The sequence below is a fragment of the Schistocerca americana genome, chromosome 7 (genome assembly GCF_021461395.2).
Source record: "Schistocerca americana isolate TAMUIC-IGC-003095 chromosome 7, iqSchAmer2.1, whole genome shotgun sequence".
Lineage (NCBI taxonomy): Eukaryota > Metazoa > Arthropoda > Insecta > Orthoptera > Acrididae > Schistocerca > Schistocerca americana.
This window is the reverse complement of record NC_060125.1, coordinates 499,883,251-499,904,563: the sequence shown is the minus strand read 5'-3', so window position 1 is coordinate 499,904,563 and position 21,313 is coordinate 499,883,251. Positions and strand designations below refer to the sequence as shown.

Here is a 21,313-nt window from a genome sequence, read left to right as displayed (position 1 = left end):
CTATGGTCATGAGTCCCCTAGAACTTAGAACTACTTAAACCTAACTAACCTAAGGACATCACACAACACCCAGTCATCACGAGGCAGAGAAAATCCCTGACCCCGCCGGGAATCGAACCCGGGAACCCGGGCGCGAGAAGCGAGAACGCTACCGCACGACCACGAGCTGCGGACCAACGTTTAGTGGTGGTGGTTAGTGTTTAACGTCCCGTCGACAACGAGGTCATTAGAGACGGAGCGCAAGCTCGGGTTAGGGAAGGATTGGGAAGGAAATCGGCCGTGCCCTTTCAAAGGAACCATCTCGGCATTCGCCTGAAACAATTTAGGGAAATCACGGAAAACCTAAATCAGGATGGCCGGAGACGGGATTGAACCGTCGTCCTCCCGAATGCGAGTCCAGTGTGCTAACCACTGCGCCACCTCGCTTGGTCCCAACGTTTAGTGGGAAGGTCATTGTTTCCAGATCAGTGAATTACATTAAGATATTTTCTGTTACATAGACGTTTTTAATGGATATAACCTTCCTATAATTATATTATTTGCATTTCAATATGGTGTCCAATAAATTTTATTTCCTTACTCAGGTGAAAGAGAGACATAACTTACTCAGTCTCTTCACAAAACCTAGAAAGAAATTTTAACACATTATGGAGTTTCCAAAGATTTTTAAACTTATCCTTAACTAAACTAATGCTGCATCAAAATCGTGAAAATATAGTTGCATGTAATACATGGCTAAATGAACTTCAAAGATGATGCACTATATACAGACGAAGCCCTTGTTAAATACGGTAGCACCCGCGAAACAAAACTGCTGCTTTGTTCATTAAGCGCTAACAGTTGAAGCTAAAAGTTAAGTACAAATACAGGTCTTAATATTTCTTTCCGAGTTTCTCTGCCGCCGATTGTTACAGGATTGTGGAAAAGAGAAAGCTCTTATTTTTATTCTGAATAATGCAACGCGTAAATACGGCCTAAGCAGAAACTCGTATTTAAGTTTCAATGCGAAAGTTTTAACTGTCGCTTAGGCCTCACATGTCTGCGACTCAAGAGTCGTATTACCTCATTCACGCCTGTGTCCTTCCTGCAGCCACAACTCTCCTTTTTGTTCTGTTTGACGAGTGTGTGCCGTTATACAAGACAACACTTGAGTGCATGCAGGAGAAGGCTGTCATATACACAGCACAGGTGAGCAAATTGCTAGAAAATACAGCTGCAAATTTTACAACGTTCTTCAGTTGTGCAAAAAATTATTGTAGAGGTAGAAGGCAACTAGAGAGAAATTGAATCGATACTTTTTCACGGTTTTTGGTAAAAGTGTTTGATTGCAATTTGTGATTCTCCAGGAGAATATGCGTCATACTGTGCTAAAGAGGTTTCTCTTCGACAGTTGCTGCTGACGCAGGAAGTCAACAATAGTTGTATTCATCTCGCAAGACGCCACTTCTATAGGAGAAGAGGCGGTTCTGCAGGGAATGATCATTACACATTGTGTTAAGGACAAAAAATTTAAATCGAAACAGTGACTTCGGAGAGTATTCTGGGTTTTAACAGGTGATGTTCGAGATTCTGCCTAGATGGTGGACACTCTCCAAGAAGAATAATGGAATTGTTTCCGGTGAAATGGGCTCTGCTTCAAAAATAAAATAAAAGCAAATGAAAGCATCAGTAGTCGAACGTCGATGAAAGATGGAATTGAGTCTTGCTAGTCATTCAGAATTCACTTTCAGCTCGAAGAATCGCGACATTTGTGTGATCACATTTGATTTTGTTGGTGGAATCCTAAAGTACACTTTCGACTTAAGTTTGCCAACAGCAAAATGTCTGTCTCCCTCGGTGACCAGTGACCAACGGAGATGTTAGAAACAAACTGAATAGAACAGAAAATATCAGAAGGTTACAAAATACTGTACATCCTACGCAAGATACAGTGACAGCTCCTGCAGAAGAAAGCCATAGTTTCGTGACTGGAGGCATTGTACAAGCGTACTGAAGTAGTATAAGCTGATTGTATACCCACTGCATAGAAACACACAACTGTTCTTTTAACGCTTTAGTGCATATGTCAGATTTTAAAAATATAAACCTCGTAAATATTTAGTGCATAATGACGTACGAAGCTATTGATGCCATGTGTGCAGAATTCAGAAACTCTAAGTAGATTTTAATACGCTGGGAGCCACAGAGCACCCTTGTGGTAGTTGTTTTGAGGCTGGAGACGCTTGGGAAAGTAATTTTCCTACTTTAATCCCACAATTACAGCTTGTACAGAATTCCTATATGGCTTTAACGTACGTGCTTAGATATGCCCGCACTTGCCGTGCTGGTACACAACCTGTTTTGTCGATGGGTGTCATGAGTGAGTGAACGATAATTAACTAACAAAATAAAATAGCAAAGAGGTGCGATATCTCGACCTTGCACATACTAACGAGTTCTCACAAATTTGAGCCACAGAGCTAACTTCGTTTCCATTGCTGATGTAGTACTTAGCTATAAATTTATTTGTCTTGATTGCAGTATAAAGAAGCTATTATATTACTGGCTGCAGATACTGAACAACAATTTTCAGAGCTACTAACAGTACAAGAAGACGGTTATCAGCAAGGAAAAATTTTTGGTTTAAGCTCAACATGCTTTATTTGAAAATTAATGTCGGATAACATACCACAGCTCCTAATGGAACTAGTATCGTAAGGCACACTGTGACACGTTATCAATAAGGCAGCATTGCAAACAGCAAATTGTCAAGGCGTTCAAACTGTACCAAGTGCATTACCGTCATCATAGACATCCATCACAATATATTTTTAAGGTCGTAATAAAAGCAACGCATTAGAAAATTAATGACCCACTTTCGGGCGTTCAGCCAGGTTCTTGTTTCTATTTTATGCACAATAGAATAGAATCTGGCTTGAACTGAAAACCTGGAGAGCGGTCATGAAGTACATACTTTTTACTTAATTTTCTTGAATGCAAAGTTTTCGAAGAGAATTACCGTTACCATTCTAAGAATATCTCATTTTGCTGCACTGTAACAAGTCAAATTATGTAAAAGTGACCTTATTTTTGCATCGCTATTACTTGCTACAGAATGAGAGATTCTAAACAAGGCTATTGCTTAGCCAAAACCGGTAGTTCTATTCAAAAAACATTTGCAATCAAGACAATTAAATGAAAAGAATTATTTGCACTATTCCGACTACTGACCCAGTCGTCCTCTTCGGATGCGGCAAGTTGTATTTTTATGCGTACTCGCTTCTTGTACTCAAACCAGACTGTGAAGTGTTGCTGGTGTTGTGCCGCTATATACAAAATGTAACGAATATAAGCGCACGTACTTGTATCTCTGTTGGTGGCTGAGGACAGTGTACTGAACAGCGTTACATCAGTGTTTACGTCATTTGCAGACTGATATTTATAGGCATTACGAGTTGTATGTTTTTAGGTTGGTTAGTACTTCCAAGTTCATGTGGTAAGAGCAAGCTATGAATGCTTATTTTCCGCTAGGCATCAAGTCAGGTGTTGAAGTGTGGACGTGTGGACGCAAATCGGATAGTCTACTCTGACCTACGTGGTCCACTTAGTGTCAGAGAACCACCATGCAGAAGACATCAGGTCGTATAGTTTGTGCCGGCCGGTGTGGACAAGCGGTTAAAGGCGCTACAGTCTGGAACCGCGCGACCGCTACGGTCGCAGGTTCGAATCCTGCCTCGGGCATGGATGTGTGTGATGTCCTTAGGTTAGTTAGGTTTAAGTAATTCTAAGTTCTAGGGGACTGATGACCTTAGAAGTTAAGTCCCATAGTGCTCAGAGCCATTTGAACCATTTTTGTACAGTTTGGGATGTGTTTGTGGGAAGACTGTTTTATGCAGAGAAAAAGCAATCAACACACTGATGTGTGTACATATTAAGGAACCATATATAAAAATATCTGCCCTTATACCTGTTACAGCCCTGTACAGAACAGCTGGACGACTATCGGCGACTGCGTGGTCGATGCTCAGTTGTTTTTCAGAGACTGCACAAGTTATTCCAGGAAACGCAGATTGTCTCAACATTTCCCAGCTCTGATGAATATACTGGCCGGCTAGCCTTTAATAATTTAAGCGCCGGACTTTAACTCTTGATTCATCAGATCTTCCGCTCTCTTCATCTCGACAGACTTCCTAACTGCACTGACGCAGAAACTTGGCGTTTACGTCACTATGCTGGTCTCACTGTATTTCATTTCATGATTATATTCGAGGCAGTTTTCAGCGAGAGCTTTGCTTGGTTATTTTAGCCGTTTGTATCGCCCTTGCTCCTTGACTGTTATAACACGCTGCCCCACGCAAGTCAAGCGACATTCGCATGCGATGCGGTACACAGCCGACTTTCGGAGATGATTGTCGTATTAACGTTACGAAGAAGACTTTTTATCTTTACTGACGGGAACGAAATACACAGGAAGACGACTGAGTCGTGGAAACATGTTGAAAAGTGAAATCAACTACATGACTCGGCACCTGAAAGCACAACATTATTCAATCACTTTATGGAAACCTGCGTGTTCATATTAGAAAACCAGCTGCGGGCTGCGATGTTACCCGCAACTAAAGAGTTATTTATAAAAATGAATACCCGGGTATGTACTTCTTCCAGTCTTGTATTAGTCCCTCTTCTCCTTCCATCTCCTCCTTCCCACCCTGTGTGGAAACGTGCTCCACGCCTCTCTGTTTTCACCTCCTCTTCCCCCATTCTCTGTCCATCCCCTCTTTACCCCTCCCTGTGCCCGTCTCTTGCCCCCTCCTCCCTCATTTGTGTCATACTCCTCGTATCATTTCTCTGCCTGTCTAATTCCTCCTTCTCCCCTTCTCTCCCCACGTTATCACGCCCACCCCAATAGGAGGCTGGTGGTTCTTACCCCGATAGTATTTATTTCCAGATGATAACTAATACTTTACCATATTTGGTTGAAGTCGTTCCAGGGGTTTAGAATGAGCTCTCTATTCATTTCTTTGCCTGCGTACACACATGTCAAATATATTTCTCTGCATGTGCACACATATTTCACCTGTATCTTTAGCGAATTTCGCCCTGCAATTCCATTTCCATGTAGCTGAATGCTTATGACATTGTATCGCTTGAACTACGTGTCGTTCAGTGATACAATTTTGCTGGTGAATACTGTCAGCAAAATGCATCTCGAATGCTTTACGAGTAATTAAGTAATAAACTAAAACGTCGTGCTTCATGCGACGATTTTGCTACAAAAAGAAAATGTAGTAAACGATAAACTTTTTTTCCTTTCATGATTTTCTGGGGGTTGTCAGAGAGGAAAAGTTTCGCAAAGGATTGATATTGTGTGTAAAGTTTGTTCCAAGTTACAAAATGCTCTCGTTCTCAAATACTGGATGAATTAAAAGTGTGTGTTTTCGTGTCGTGAGCTACACACTCCTTTTTTATCCCCACGCCACCCCTTTGATAGGCAAGTAGATGTAAGGTAGCATGTATTTTAATTGAGAGTATAAGCTACCTCAATTCAAAATTCCATACACATCCGTCTTCCTGTCGTTTCAGCGTGAAGGAGTAACAAACAAATACACACACACACACAAACTTTCGCATTTATTATACACAGACGTGACAAAAGACATAGGATACCTCCCAGTATCGTGTAGTGCAGCATCTCAACGTGGGATAAAGTCACTGGGAGCCCCCTGCAGAAATATTGAGCATGATGCCTCTGTAGCTGTTTATTATTGCAAAAGTGTTGCCATTGAGGGATTCAAAATGGCTCAAATGGCTCTGAGCACTATGGGACTCAACATCTGAGGTATTCAGTCCCCTAAAGTTAGAACTACTTAAACCTAACTAACCTAAGGACATTACACACATCCATGCCCGAGGCAGGATTCGAACCTGTGACCGTAATAGCCGCGCGGTTCCGGACTGAAGCGCCTAGAACCACTCGGCCACAGCGGCTAGCAGTAATGGATTTTGTGCACGATTTGTTCTCTCAAATATGTACCATAAATGTTCAATGGGATTCACGTCGGGCGATCTAGCTGGCCATATTATTCACTCGAATTGCCCAAAATGTTCTTCAAAGCAGTCACGAACTACTGTGCCACAGTGACGTGGTGCTTTGTCATCCATAAAAACTCTATCGTTGTTTGGGAACATGAGTGGCAGCAGATGGCCTGCAAGTAGCCAAACATCATCATTTCCAGTCATTGATCGGTTCAGTTGGACCAAGGGACCCAGCACACTCCACTGAAACACAGCACACACCATTATGGAGCCTCTACCAACTTGCACAGTGCCATATTGACAACTTGGGTCCGTGGATTCGTGGGATCTGCGCCACACTCGAACCATACCATCAGCTCTTATCTGCTCAAATCGGAACTCATCTGATCAGGACATGGTTTTCCAGTCGTCTAGGGCCAAACCGATATGGTCACGAGCCCAGGAGAGGCGCTGCAGGCGATGTCGTGCTGCTGCTATAGCCCATTAATGTCAAATTTCGCCACACTGTCCCGACTGATACTTTCATCGTGCGTCCCATATCGCTTTCTGCGGTTATTGCACGCAATGTTGCTTCTCTGTTAGCACTGACGACTCTATGTAAAACCCAGCGAGGTGTCCCAGTGGTTATCACACTTACTCTCCTGAACCCACCGATTCCATATTCTGCTAACAGTCATTGGATCTCGACCGACGCGAGCAGCAATGTCGCGATACGATAAACCGCAATCGCGATAGGCTACAATCCGACCTTTATCAAAATCGGAAACGTGATGGTACGCATTTCTCCTCCTTACACGAGGCATCACAACAACGTTTCACCAGGCAACGCCGGTCAACTGGTGTTTGTGTATGAGAAATCGGTTGGAAACTTTCCTCATGTCAGCACGTTGTAGGTGTCGCCACCGGCGCTAACGCTGTGTGAATGCTCTGAAAAGCTAATCATTCGCATATCACAGCATCTTCTTCTTGTCGATTGAGTTTCGCGTCTGTAGCACTTCATCTTCGTGGTGTAGCAATTTTAATGTCCAGTAGTGTGACTGTGATCAAAACTTATAGTGCGCACCGTGCTTGGCCGCTAGTTGCCATACTGGAGCTGACGTATTGGTGTGTGTGGTGTGTGCAGGATGAGCTGCTGGACGCGGTGCGGCGGCGGCGCAGCGGGCAGCAGAGGGACCAGCAGGACACGAGCGAGGACACGGACGAGGACCTGGGGCTGCCGCGCTCGCCCACCAACTCGCCGCCGACCACCGCGGACGTGCTGCTCGACAAGACGCTCAAGGTACGTGCGACCCTCTTTATGGTTGTAACGCACGTCCTGGCCCTGGCGTGGCGTCATTCTTTGGGCCAGTGGGGCCACGAGAGCAGGCGCACAACATATGGTGGAAGGGGCTTTAAAGATGTTGGAGCTGATGGGTCTGTTACTCCCTAAACTGTCTGAAGTTTGTGGTCGGAGCTTACAATGCTGGGTTAATCCTTCAAGGAAGAGACCCATTATTTGAGGGACCAATCCTCATTATAAGGTATAAAAGTAGTCATATGATGATCCAATGAAAGCATCCCCTCTCCATGAGACTCATCATGTGACAGTGTATTGAAATGTGCCCTTACTATGAGGCCCTTCATGTGACAATCCAATGAAACCAAGTCCTTACTTAAGGACTCACCATATCACGATCCAATGAAAGCATGCCCTCAATATGAGACTAATTATGTGATGATACAATGAAAGTATGTCATTACTCTGAAGGTCACCGTATGACAGTCCAGTAAAAGCATACCTTTCCATCATATGACTGACCAATGAAAGTGTAGAACTACCATTAGGCCTATTATATCACAGTCTAATAAAACTGTCTTCAGTACGACGCTCATGTTACGATCATCCAATGAAACCCAACCCTCATCATGAATTTTAGCTTATGACAGTCTACCAGAACTGTGCCCTCACGATGAGGCCTGTCACATGACAGACAAATGAAACCTTGACCTCCTTGTCAGGCTCATTACATAAAGAGTACAATAGAGTCATGCCATATGATTGACCAATAAAAGTATACCCTTAGTATGAAGCTCATTATAAGACCATCAGATGAATACATGCTACTGTGAGACCTGTCATATGATTGTCCAGTAATAGCATGCCTGCACTATCTCATCATATGGAGAGCAAATGAAAACATATTTTTGCAAAGAGGCCCGTAGCAGTACCGTCTAAATGAAATCGAGCCTTCGCTAGAATACCCATCACGTGACTGACCAAAGACAGCCTACCTTTACCATGAAGCACTTCATTTGACAAGTCAAAGGAGTGCCTGCACTACCAGGTCTGTGATATGACAGTCCAAGCAGTGTGTGCCCTCATTATGAGGCCTGTGATATGAAAGTCCAATTTTCACTATGAGACCTGTCATGCGAGAGTTGAATGAAAGTGTTGATTCGCTATGAGGCTCATCATATGACAATCCAAACAAAGCACATTTTCACTGTGAGGCCTGTCATATTACAGAGCAACGAAAGCATACCCTCGCTACAAGGCCTGTCATATAATGGACCAATAAAAGTGTGTAGTCAGTGCATGGTCGATGATGCAATGGTCTAGTGAAAGTATACCTTGACTACAAAACCTCTGATGTGACAGTCCAGTGAAAGTGCACCCTCACTAAACTAGTCTCTTAGTTTGTCTGAAACAGCTGCAATATTTACGCTGTGGCAAGCTACCACTCGAATTCAAAAATCTTAGTAGTAATACACGCGCTTTCAAATCGAAACTGAAGAGTTTCCTCATGGGTCACTCCTATTCTGTCGAGGAGTTCCTTGAAAAATTAAGCTGTATTGTTGACTGCGTTTACTTAAACTTATGGATGGACTTTCTTCGGGTTCATCAACATTTATTTTTATCTGTTATTACTTTAATGTTGTAATTTCATGTTCCATGACCTTGGAGATTTGCTCCTCAATTTGGTCCTACGGAACTTGATGTGTAAATAAATAAAATAAATAAATAGGAGACTTGCCGTATGACAGTCCACTGAAAACGTGCGTTCACTACAAGGCTCGTCATGCGATGGCTAAACTAGTCTCTTAGTTTGTCCGAAACAGCTCCAGTATTTACGCTGTGGCAAGAAACGAATTACCTCGTAGTTCTTCACTTGACCAGTGAGTCAGCCATTTTTAGCTGCTTTACTGGCCTGCTATGCTACTCGTGCGCAATAATTTCTAAGCGTACTGGAACTACAAACTTGTAACAGCAAACAAGAAAAAATAGTCATGTAACTACAATTTTCTAAGTTGATCGTTAGAACTTTATTAGTACTACCAGTACTATGCTGAAGCTGCGGAAAACACGTCACTCCTTTCATTTCCTCCTCAGTGCATACACACAACGAGGGCACTCATAGTACAATGTTCGGAAATCACTGAAGCAACACAGCTGATGCGGAAGAGTAACAATGAAGTTAAGTCACTGTCGTCAACCTACGCAGCACAAAAAAGATAAGAAACAAAGAACGCAGTTAGTTATTGACTTGCTCTTCAACAGTGCCACCCGACTGTTGACGGCTGCACTAAGGTCTTGTGGGGTGTCCTCAAGGTGTTGACCTAGATGGACCAGACTCCCTGACCTGGCTGCTCGTTCAGTAAGAGTCGACCGCGGTGTTCACCCCGCAGTGGTCAGGGAAGGCCCGGCCCGCTGGTCCCGACCGCCGACCGCTGGCCCCTGGCGGGTCATAACGTAACGGGACCCGCAGCCGGTGCTCGGTGGCCGCTGCCGCCGCCGCTGCCCATGAGCCCGCGCCGCCTTTGTCCCGCGGGGCAGGTGACGCGGCTTCGCTGTGGACCCAACCCTCGTAAAGCCCGACACCTGTGACATTGCTATAACTGCGTCATTCTGAATTACACTACTGGCCATTAAAATTGCTACACCACGAAGATGACGTACTACAGACGCGAAATTTAACCGACAGGAAGAAGATGCTGTGATATGCAAATGATTAGCTTTTCAGAGCATTCACACAAGGTTGGCGCCGGTGGCGACACCTACAACGTGCTGACACGAGGAAAGTTTCTAACCGATTTCTCATACACAAACACCAGTTGACCGGCGTTGCCTGGTGAAACGTTGTTGTGATACCTAGTGTAAGGAGGAGAAATGCGTACCATCACGTTTCCGACTTTGATAAAGGTCGGATTGTAGCCTATTGCGATTGCGGTTTATCGTATCGCGACATTGCTGCTCGTGTTGGTCGAGATCCGATTACTGTTAGCAGAATATGGGATCGGTGGGTTCAGGAGGGTAATACGAAACGCCGTGCTGGATCCCAACGGCCTCGTATCACTAGCAGTCGAGATGACAGGCATCTTATCCGCATGGCTGTAACGGATCGTGCAGCCACGTCTCGACCCCTGAGTCAACAGATGGGGAAGTTTGCAAGACGACAACCATCTGCACGAACAGTTGGACGACGTTTGCAGCAGCATGGACTATCAGCTCGGAGACCATGGTTGCGGTTACCCTTGCCGCTGCATCACAGATAGGAGCGCCTGCGATGGTGTACTCAACGACGAACCTGGGTGCACGAATGGAATAAACATTCAGAAGGCTGTGTTTCTAATGTGCTGAACCGTAACCGAACTGTAAACATAACATAGCACATACAAGGGTCTCTCTGATCTGTACGGAAAATCAGACGACGTACAGTTAATGTCTACATGTAAACCTATACTCTACAAGCCACCTCACGGTGTGTTTCATCTGAGAACAGTCCAGGGGAAGAACGATCGTCGGTAAATCACGGTAGTAGCTCTCACTTCTCGGATTTTCCCTTTTTGTGGTCATTTCGCGAGACTCTTGTGGGAGGACACAATATGTTGCCCGATTCTCACCAAAGCGTACTCTCTTGGAATTTCAGAAGTAAGTCTCGCTGTGGTACACAACGGTTCTCTTTAAATATCTGCCACTGGATTTTGATAAGCATCTTTGTTATATTCTCATGCAGATTAACGATCACGTCATGAAATGCTCTTCGTTGGACCTTGTCCATCTCTTCTATTTAATCTAACCAGGTAAGGATCCCAGGCTAACGGGGAATACTCAAGAACTGGTCGAAATGTTTTATGTGGTCATTCCACTTGAGGACGACCCGGGTGACTAATCCTCGGTGTTTTACGATAGTTACTGTTTCCTCTGATTTCTTATCTGTGACTTCTTCGCCTGTTTAAGCCCAATGTGTTACCTTTATTTGCGTTCACGATCAGATGTCAGTCCCTGCACCAATCATCACACTTCTGCAGGTCTCCAAACAGACTCCTGTACTCTTCTGCCATTGCTACCTTCTTACAAACAACCGCACAGTCTGCGAATAGCCTCACGTAGCGTCTGACGTTATCCACTAGATCATTTTTATGTATTTTAAACAGTAACGGCGCTGTAACACTTAGGGTACTCCTGAAATGAGCTTTATAATCGTTGATTTTGTTCTATTAAGAGCGACGTGCCGAGTTCTTTCCATTAAGAAGTCCTGAATCCAGTCCCAGATCTGGTCGGATATCCTTTTGGAACAAAATGTCATTTCGTCAAGAGACAGTGATTAACAATTTTATATATAGTCAATATTTTCTCTGACTCATCAGAGCAATGTAATCAGCTTTAGGATGAACCCCTAGGTAATGCTTTAACTGTGATACTCTCGAACCGTAGAGGCAATTTCAGTCAAACTTGGTACACAAATGACTTAGTATCTGGAAAAAAAATGCATGCGACTAGGGCACCACTATAACTATTACAGATGATGGTAGGGAAAGGGGGGCGGGGGAAGGAAAAGGAGTGACATTTACTCACAACTACGAACGCCTAGAGCAATCTCAACCGAGTTTAGTACCAGTATGACATACTATGTGGAAAAAATGCCGGGGAAGGGAGAATAAGGCTCCCTGGTAATCGTGTTTGTGAGGGCGGAGGACGATGACAAGTAGAACTAGTGTCGAATCAGTGGTTTCATATGTTAGCTAACAGACTGGCGAGAGTTTTAATATGATTTCACTCTTAGTGTCTCGTTAGAAGTGGGAATGGGGCGACACAAAAATAAGTAACCGGGCAATAACATACTTCCAAATACACAAGACGAATGTATAAGTTAAGTGTAGAGCGGAGGCCACCTATACAGAATCTGATTGCCCCGAACACGATTGCAGCAGATGTGCGCAGTTGATGATGGTGACTGTGACCTTCATAGGAGAGATTGCCGTTCTCCTTGCAAACATACTTTCAGTGGAGCAGATGTCTGTAAGAGGCAATGTATATTGCATCGCAGCTCCTCACAGCTTGCTAAACGTGCTTATCTGCGAGACAAGGTCTAATCGGGGGAACGTTGTTGCCTTGTAGCATCAAATTGTCACGTAATGTAGCACAAACACTTGCTCTTCAATAAAAAAGTATTATCTACAGACGCACACAGACACCATTCCCTGTCAATGACATGAAGGCCTGTAAGTGCCGCTCAGCGTGACTTTACGCACAGACTCTGCCGAGGGCAACTCTGCTGTAACTTCGCAAGCTAAATCGAGACACTGAGGAGAAAGGCTCGCTAATGATCTGGGCACAGGGGAAAAGTTGATAGTCCCACTTCAGTCACCCCCCCCCCCCCCCCCCCATGTGCCGAGCTGCACACACGAAGTACGTGGTGCCTTCCCGAAGTCTTCTGGCCACAGCACCAGACGATGTTGTCTTTCTATTGGATACACTAAGGACAACGCACATATAAGATGCCATCACGATCCATCGAGTGCATACTACAAAATCAACGTAGATCACAGCTGTTCGACATACTTGGCTAATCCTTTAGATGCTGAACTTATGGCTAGAAATGGTTAATACCATCTTTGAACGATCGAACGATTAACAGTTTGACCAGTTGAGTTTGACAATTGAGTCACTTCGTGACGTAAATTACACCGTCAATATATAAACTGTGCTAGGCAATGCTCTCTCTCGTATTACATCAGTTGTGAACGGATGCACTATGGTTTATATTATGATGTGACATTAGTGACCAATTCATGGTTTAATCATCTGACGTCAATGACTTTATTCACGTAATACGATGCTGTAGAGGCTTTTAAGAACCTGATGATTGTCACTCGACTGAAACTGGGTGTTAAAATAAAGATTACATCAACAGCTCAAGGCAGTAATCATAACATTTTTTTGCTGCGGTCGCAGGTTCGAATCCTGCCTCGGGAATGGATGTGTGTGATGCCCTTAGGTTAGTTAGGTTTAAGTAGTTCTAAGTCCAGGGGACTGATGGACTGATGACCTCAGATGTTAAGTTCAATGGTTCAAATGGCTCTGAGCACTATGGGACTTAACTGCTGAGGTCGTCAGTCCCCTAGAACTTAGAACTACTTAAACCTAACTAACCTAAGGACAACACACACATCCATGCCCGAAGCAGGATTCGAACCTGCGACCGTAGCGGTCGCGCGGTTCCAGACTATAGCGCTTAGAACCGCTCGGCCACCCCGGCCGGCAGATGTTAAGTCCCATAGTGCTTGGAGCCATTTGAACCATAACATTTTTCGAGCCTCTACGAGCCGGGGAACCCCGCCTCTTGAAAATATATTGAACATTGCATGATGATGGCTTCTGCAAAGCCCATGGCGTCATTCAGCGGTTCAAATGTGTGTGTGTGTGTGTGAATTCCTAATGGATCAAACTGCTGAGGCCATCGGTCCCTAGACTTACACACTACTTAAAATAACTTAATCTAACTTATGTTAAGAACAACACACGCACCCATGCCCGAGGGAGGACTCGAACCTCCGGCGGGAGGGGCCGCGCAATCTGTGACATGGCGCCTCAAACCGCGCGGCCACTGCGCGCGGTTGTTCAGCGGTACAACTGGCCGTGTCATAAGGCCAGAACAGTGTCACAGTAGTTTTAGGAACATGATAAGGTCACGTTGATGTCATGGCCACCAAATTGGCTGAACTGTACTCGATGGAACACATCTGGGACGCTGTAAGATGCTAGCTCCGCGCCAACAAACCGCCTCCCTGTAATTTACGGGAAGTGTTTGCTTGACATGTGCATATTCGCCGCGTGTCACATCCTTATGGAGATCTGCCATTGACTTGCCGAATCCATGAGACGCAGAATCTCCGCTCTATTGCGTGTAGAGGTGGCCCAGCACCCTATTAAGTACGCTATCATAAAGTTTTGCCTCTTCGGCGTAAGTACTGTCGGATGTGAAGTGACGAGACGGTATTCTGGGGTACTTGTTCGGCTGTACCGTTTTATTTCGTCAGCAGTGACCGATAGCTCGCTTTGAAAGTGCTCGCAGAAGGTGTAGGAGATGGGTGGAGCCCCTGGCGAGAAGCGAGTCGGTGATCGTGACACTCCTCCTTGGAGAGGCCGAAGCGCCTGCCTGATCTCCTTTCTGTACTGCGTGCCCAGTGCTGACCGTGGGAAACCTGGCCAAAGGTCGCCAATACGCAGCGCGGCGCGGGTTGCTGTTCCACGGCCCCTTCCAGGTCAGCCCACACTTTCGCCAGCGGTTGGAGGAACGATTTCGCTTTTGTGTTTATGTACGTGTATCGGCAAATAGTTGCGGACTTGAAGAAGTGCCATGTCTCTGTCTAAATGTGTACTACTTCCCCTATTATCGAGGGAATGGCCTGCTCCATGTGGTCCATTTTGCTTCAGTCATGTCTCCAGTGCCATAACAAGGGTAACTGGCGCTCAGAAAAACTTTGTGCCCTTCCTCGACAGAACCTTGTAGAATAGCGCCTACGGTCTTGGAGGAATGCCGTGTCTCGGTCTAAACATTTACTTCAATAAAATCTTCTCTGTTTACAAGCCGCGTCATTTCGAACAAAACATAAAAGACTCGAGCTTTCGACTTCTGATGGCGATGGCGGAGACAACTATCGGAAGCTCGAGTGTTTTATTCGAAATGACGCGGCTTGTAAACGGTGAAGATTTTACTGTGACATGCCACCGCGAAAGACTCCGAGAACACAAAAATTCCCTCCCGCCGGAAGTTGAAGTCCTCTCTCGGGCATGGGTGTGTGAGCTGTTCTTAGTATAAGGTAGTTCAAGTAGTGTGTAAGTCTAGGGACCGATAACCTCAGCAGTTTGGTCCCTTAGGAATTCACACACATTTGAACACTTTTTGAAGACATAAATATGTACTACTTGCTCATCCTTTAGGGGATGGACTAATTTCATTTGGTTCATCTTGCTTCAATCATTACTCCAGTGGCGTTACAAGGATAAATGGAGCTCAGAGGAAACTTTAAGCCCGTCCTCATGAGAACCTGAAGAAGACCGCTGAAAAGACGGTCTAAAGATCGTAGTCTAGTTGTTTTGGTGTTTCATAATGTCGCTGCCTAACACCGAAAATGATTTTTTTTTTAATTGACACTAGCCATGGAACCCTACGAACTTAGTAAAAAAAAGTACATATTTTAATAATTCTTATTTTGTATGACACAGTTCAAAAGTGGAACGACACACATTTCCAAACTGCATTGCTGGCAGTAACGTGATTACTTTTTCAGCGTTTCATTTCTGATCAGCCGGAAGAAAAACGAAAATGAGTTGATACTGAAAAGATTGTAACCAGCTATTTATTATTATTTTCGCTATGCGTTTCGGAGGATTATATATTTCGCCATCAGGTGGATTTATCTAAGTTAACAAGGCGTCGATACGATAGTTTGTGTAACTTTGGATAACCTGCGGCATTGCCATTCACGTTTCACATGTTACATATATGTGGCCGTGTTTACAAAACACTGAAAGACAGTGCCAAAAATCGTATGTACTGTACATATATATCTAATGGACATAAATCCACGTGGTGATGGTGGTGTTGCTTTCTGAAACGCTTATTGAAAATTATAGTAAATGTGACTGGTTACAGCAGCCTGTGGTTTCAGCTGATATTCATAACGCTAAGGATCAAATTTAACGTGTGCAACAAACGCAGAATGTGCTCGTTGCGTAGGCTCACTTGGCAAAATTGGAGGAACTGTACCTAACTGTCGAAGACGAGAAACAGACGTCTCCGTACCCAGGAGAGATAGTTATCATCGTAATGTTGCTGAATATACCGGGTGATCAAAAAGTCAGTATAAATTTGAAAACTGAATAAATCACGGAATAATGTAGTAGAGAGGTACAAATTGACACACATGCTTGGAATGACATTGGGTTTTATTAGAACCAAAAAAATACAAAAGTTCAAAAAATGTGCGGCAGATGGCGCTTCAACTGATCAGAATAGCAATAATTAGCATAACAAAGTAAGACAAAGCAAAGATGACGTTCTTTACAGGAAATTCTCAATATGTCCACCATCACTCCTCAACAATAGCTGTATTCGAGGAATAATGTTGTGAACAGCACTGTAAAGCATGTCCGGAGTTATGGTGAGGCATTGGCGTCGGATGTTGTCTTTTAGTATCCCTAGAGATGTCGGTCGATCACGATACACTTGCAACTTCAGGTAACCCCAAAGCGAATAATCGCACGGACTGAGGTCTGGGGACCTGGGAGGCCAAGCATGACGAAAGTGGCGGCTGAGCACACGATCATCACCAAACTAGCACATTCCCCATTCTGATAATACAGCTTCACTAAAAGCGCCTTTTCAGGTAAGGTGAACATGCTGCGACTGCTGGCGCATCTCATTCTCTCTCTCATTACAGCGCCTTTTATACACGATTGTCATGCGCAGTCACTGACGTTTTGCTGTCCAGCGCCATCTGTCGGACATTTTGTGAACTTTGTTTTTTTTTTTTTTGTTCTAATAAAACCCCATGTCATTCCAAGCATGTGTGTCAATTTTTACCTCTCTATCTATATTAGCTCGTGGTTTACTAAGTTTTCAAATTTATACTGACTGTTTTGATCACCCGGTATTCCAATCCTTATCTCCTCATGATTTAGCTTCATAGATCTCTATCCCCTCCACACTTAATTACCTTCCAATCCTTTCTCTTCTTCTTCTTCTTCATCATTTCCTCGTCCTTCGCCCCCCCCTCTTCCCCCTTTGTTTCCGTCACTAAACAGCACACATGGGAACGGCTAATCAAGCACGTGGCCCGATAGCCTCACCCTGGCAACACCGTTGCTTTACTCCCAGTGCTAAAGCCATGTGTGTGTGTGTGTGTGTGTGTGTGTGTGTGCGAGCCTTCAGTGCGAAAGATCGATGGGTCGGTGCCATTTCGGCACGGCACGTCATTCGGCCACGTCACGTACTGCTGTAATGAGGTCACTGCCCCACCAATCACTGTCCACCCGAGGACACAGGAAGCTCTGTCCCTCTCTTCCCTCTTTTTTGTAGTCAGAGCCTAATGTTCTCCCGACAGCGAGGACATTGGTTTTCCTCCTGCATCATCCACAAATGTAGAACGAAGACTGACCGAAATATTTCACATTTCTATTTTTTCCAAATTTTACTCCTTTCTATATTTGTAACAGCTGTATATGTGCAAAATGAGAATTTTTCGCGTGTGGATTGCTCCATAAGTTCCACACTAGATAATTTCCTTCAAAACGACATGTTTTCCTGTAGATAGTGTTGGTATCTGCTCGCAATGAGTTTCTCTCCAGGTAATTCTTCATTTTGTGTGAAATAATGTGACAATGTACTTATTATCTTAATAAGCTCGTTATATAACTGATTTACGTTACCTCATTCGCTAGTTACGTCATATATGTAAGACTGAAAAAGAGTACTGTTCGTGTTTTGTGCGGCTACGCAGGCAATTCTGAGCAACCTTTTGGCAGGCCACTGTATGTGTTAAAAGCTGTAAGAAAGGAAGTTCGTGATCAATTGTCCCACATTATCCTATCCAATAAGAAATTCGGATCCGCAGAACACCATTGAAAATACCTACAATCACTAATAGTTTCGTCCATCATCATTCATCTTAAACAGTGTGAATAAATGACAAATAAAGTGTAACTGTTTATACCGTTGTGCGTATTACAACACCTCCGTAGGGAAATTGTACTACTTTGTTAATTCTGGCTACAAAGCAGCACCTCAATTGCAAATGTAAGAACTAAACGTATATTGGCTGCAGGTAACGAATAAATTCGTGACATAGAGGGAAATGTGTTTTACTTTTGAACAATGCCACTGTGGAAGCCTCTCCATTAAGAGCGTCTTAATTTCTTTGCTCATTTACATTCGGTGTGTACAAATAAGATGTTATGATTTTGATGGTCGAGACAACTAAACACGGAAGCCGACATGCAAAATATGCCGAAAAAAGACACGATTTTAACTAAACTGAATGTTATCATTGATTTCAACCATATGAATGCAACTGAAATTATTGCTGCTTTCTGCAATTTCACCATCACACCAAAAATTGCTGGTCGAATGCGATCGTAACAAGACATATTTCTGAATACTGCTCGTCACTGCATGTTGGCAATAGCTGAAAAAAGAGATGGAAGTGCGTCTGTATTTCAAAAGCAAGGTGGAACTAAACGAAACGATGCGCGCCTAACGCTCTAAAACACTGGCCGGTTCCGGTCGAAGCTTTGTCCCCTCTGTAAGAGATACACGCACTTCCTTGTTTTGGCGAAGATGAGTCGCTTTCGCAGACAGAGGCGACTCGTGACTGTGAAACAACTGGTGACTTATGCAGGGAGCGATACCACAATGTATGAAAGGCGCTCGCTACGAAATATCTGCCTTTCACTCTCTCCTTCTTTGCATACTTCACAGAAGCGCTCCTGCATACCTTTCTGGGATAGCACGTCTCGAGAAAAACGATTACATGAAGAAATGGCTTAGACGCCGCTTATTGTTTCCAGAGTGGACTGTGTGCTGCTTTCAGACATCCGGGCAGATTAAAACGTTGTGCCAGAGGTACTCTTGCCTTTCGCGAAAGATCTCGGACTGGCACAACGGGTGAGGTGGCGCAGTGGTTAGCACACCGGACTCGCATTTGGGAAGACGACGGTTCAAACCCGAGTACGGCCGTCCTGATTTAGGTTTTCCGTTCAAAAAATGGTTCAAATGGCTCTGAGCACTATGGGACTTAACATCTGAGGTCATCAGTCCCCTAGAACTTAGAACTACTTAAACCTAACTAAGGTAAGGACATCACACACGTCCATGCCCGAGGCAAGATTCGAACCTGCGACCGTATCGGTCGCGCGGTTCCAGACTGAAGCGCCTAGAACCGGTCGACCACTCCGACCGGCCAGCTTTTCCGTGATTTCCCTCAATCACTTACTCTGTGCCCCATATAACCCAGCAGCTTTGGTGGCACCTTTCAGACAATTTTTAAGCATTCATTTACAATCCTTTTCAAGTTCTATCCCACATACTTAACGACAAGATACAGTTTACGAGCAGGAACTTGTTCTGTCGCGGCTATTTGGATAGTTACAAAAGCTTTCTAATTTGGCCATGTCTTTCTCGTTTTCTTACTCGCCCCCCCCCCCTCCTCCCCATCCTTACAAATATCCATACGCATAAAAGAAAGAATCTTACTTAGTTTTTCGGAAGAAATATTCATTCATGAATATTCCGCATTTTAATAATCAGTAGTTCTATATTCAGACTGGCTGGTCAATCAGACATCAAACAATGAATGACTTTATTGCTCATACGACGCGTTTAGGAATTTATCCATGAGACACCTACAAAAAAAATTTTATTTATTTATTTATTTCTCGTATGGCAATACATATACAAAGATTACAAAACTATTACACGCCAACATTTAAGCACAGCTCTCCAGCATAAAATAATACAAATGACAACAGCTATATATGGATATTAAGTGCTTTTAAGAATTTTATAACATCACTCGTCGCTGTGAGGAACTCTTCAAAAGGACCCTTGTTGACCCTTGCGGGATACGTCGGTACAACATGGGCAAATGTCTTTCGTTCCGCATCACAGTCACGCGATAGTGGTGAAGATTTGCCTCCCTCTAGAGAGTATCTGAAATATCTAAAGACAAGAAGCAGAGGCAGCCACATAAGCTCAAATATCTCCTGGCTAAATGAATTTGCCAGAAGACATCTACAAAAAAAAAAAAAAAAGATACCAAATATTTTATAAAACATAATGCATGGAAGTAACATTCCACTTCGGTTGAAAATACCTGGCACAAACTACAATACACCTACCCAGGTGTGATTGTTGCTCATATACACTGGTTTCCTTCCCTCCTCCCCCCCCCCCCCCCCCAAATTTCTGCTGTATACGTTTTATATTAATATGGGTTAAGATGCACGATTACACTATGTATTGTATACCTTGACTTTATAACTATTGTAAAGCGTTACAAGAAACTAAGATTTTAACATTTGACGGTACATGGAACAAATAATATTTCTTACTTATGTGGATATAACGTGCAATTCCCCACATCCGATTTTTGTTTGTTGTAAAGTACTTCCCATGTTTCATAAGAACTAGTTGTTCTCATTAGCAGAATTTTCTTCTTCTATTTGATGTAAGCGCATATTGGGTACCTCTGGTACCGGATTTGAATCTGATAGACGGAATGTCCTAGTTTTAACGAAAATATTGTATTCTCCGTCCCCTCGCTTAATGCCTGTATTTAAATTCGTGGCATATGTTTGTATTGCTATTGTACCTTTTAATTTCTTGTCACTTGTAACATTGCACAGTTGCTGTGATTATAGCCTTTGGCGACTTGTGACCCTTCGTAATACAACAAATACTTTGTGTAACCTTTGGTCATTGAAAAGTCATCAGCATTTGTATAAAAAATATTTCTTTTACAATAAGGTGGTTCATAGCCGTGAGACACATAGTATAATAAATGTACAGCAATTGACGCACCTTGGCGCCACTATACATTTTGTAATGCCACCTGGTGACAAAAATGACTTCCTGGTCCGCACTCTTCGGAATTATGTCAGCTGTCTGCGAATAATTGTTTCACATATAATTGGAAACACTATCTATGCGCAGCAATCGCTCGTAGGAGATGTATTATAGTTTGTGCCAGGTGTTCTCAGTCAAAGTGGAATGCTACAGCCAGCCATTCATTGCTATGTTTTATAAAACATTTTTGTACCTTTTTTTTCTAGATGTCTGACGGATAAGTTCCGAAACGCGCCATATGAGCAATAAAGTCATTCCTTGGCTGATGTTTGACTTTAAGCATTGCGACCCAGTCAGCCCGAATGCAGAACTATTATAATAACCGTCGCCTGCCTCTCTTTTCAAACAGAGCATTTTCTACCTGGGGTCCAGGGCAAAACCCACGCCTTCAGCCACTCTTCCTCGACTAT

General features: G+C 43.7%; 1 protein-coding gene across 1 annotated transcript in view; it reads left to right on the top strand.

Moving 5' to 3' along the window:
• LOC124623176 overlaps positions 1 to 21,313 on the top strand; it is a 360,877-nt gene that overhangs the window by 183,939 nt on the left and 155,625 nt on the right. The window contains exon 2 of the mRNA XM_047148981.1: positions 7,139 to 7,294. Coding sequence (XP_047004937.1) covers positions 7,139 to 7,294 — 156 coding nt within the window. The remainder of the gene's footprint in view (positions 1 to 7,138; positions 7,295 to 21,313) is intronic.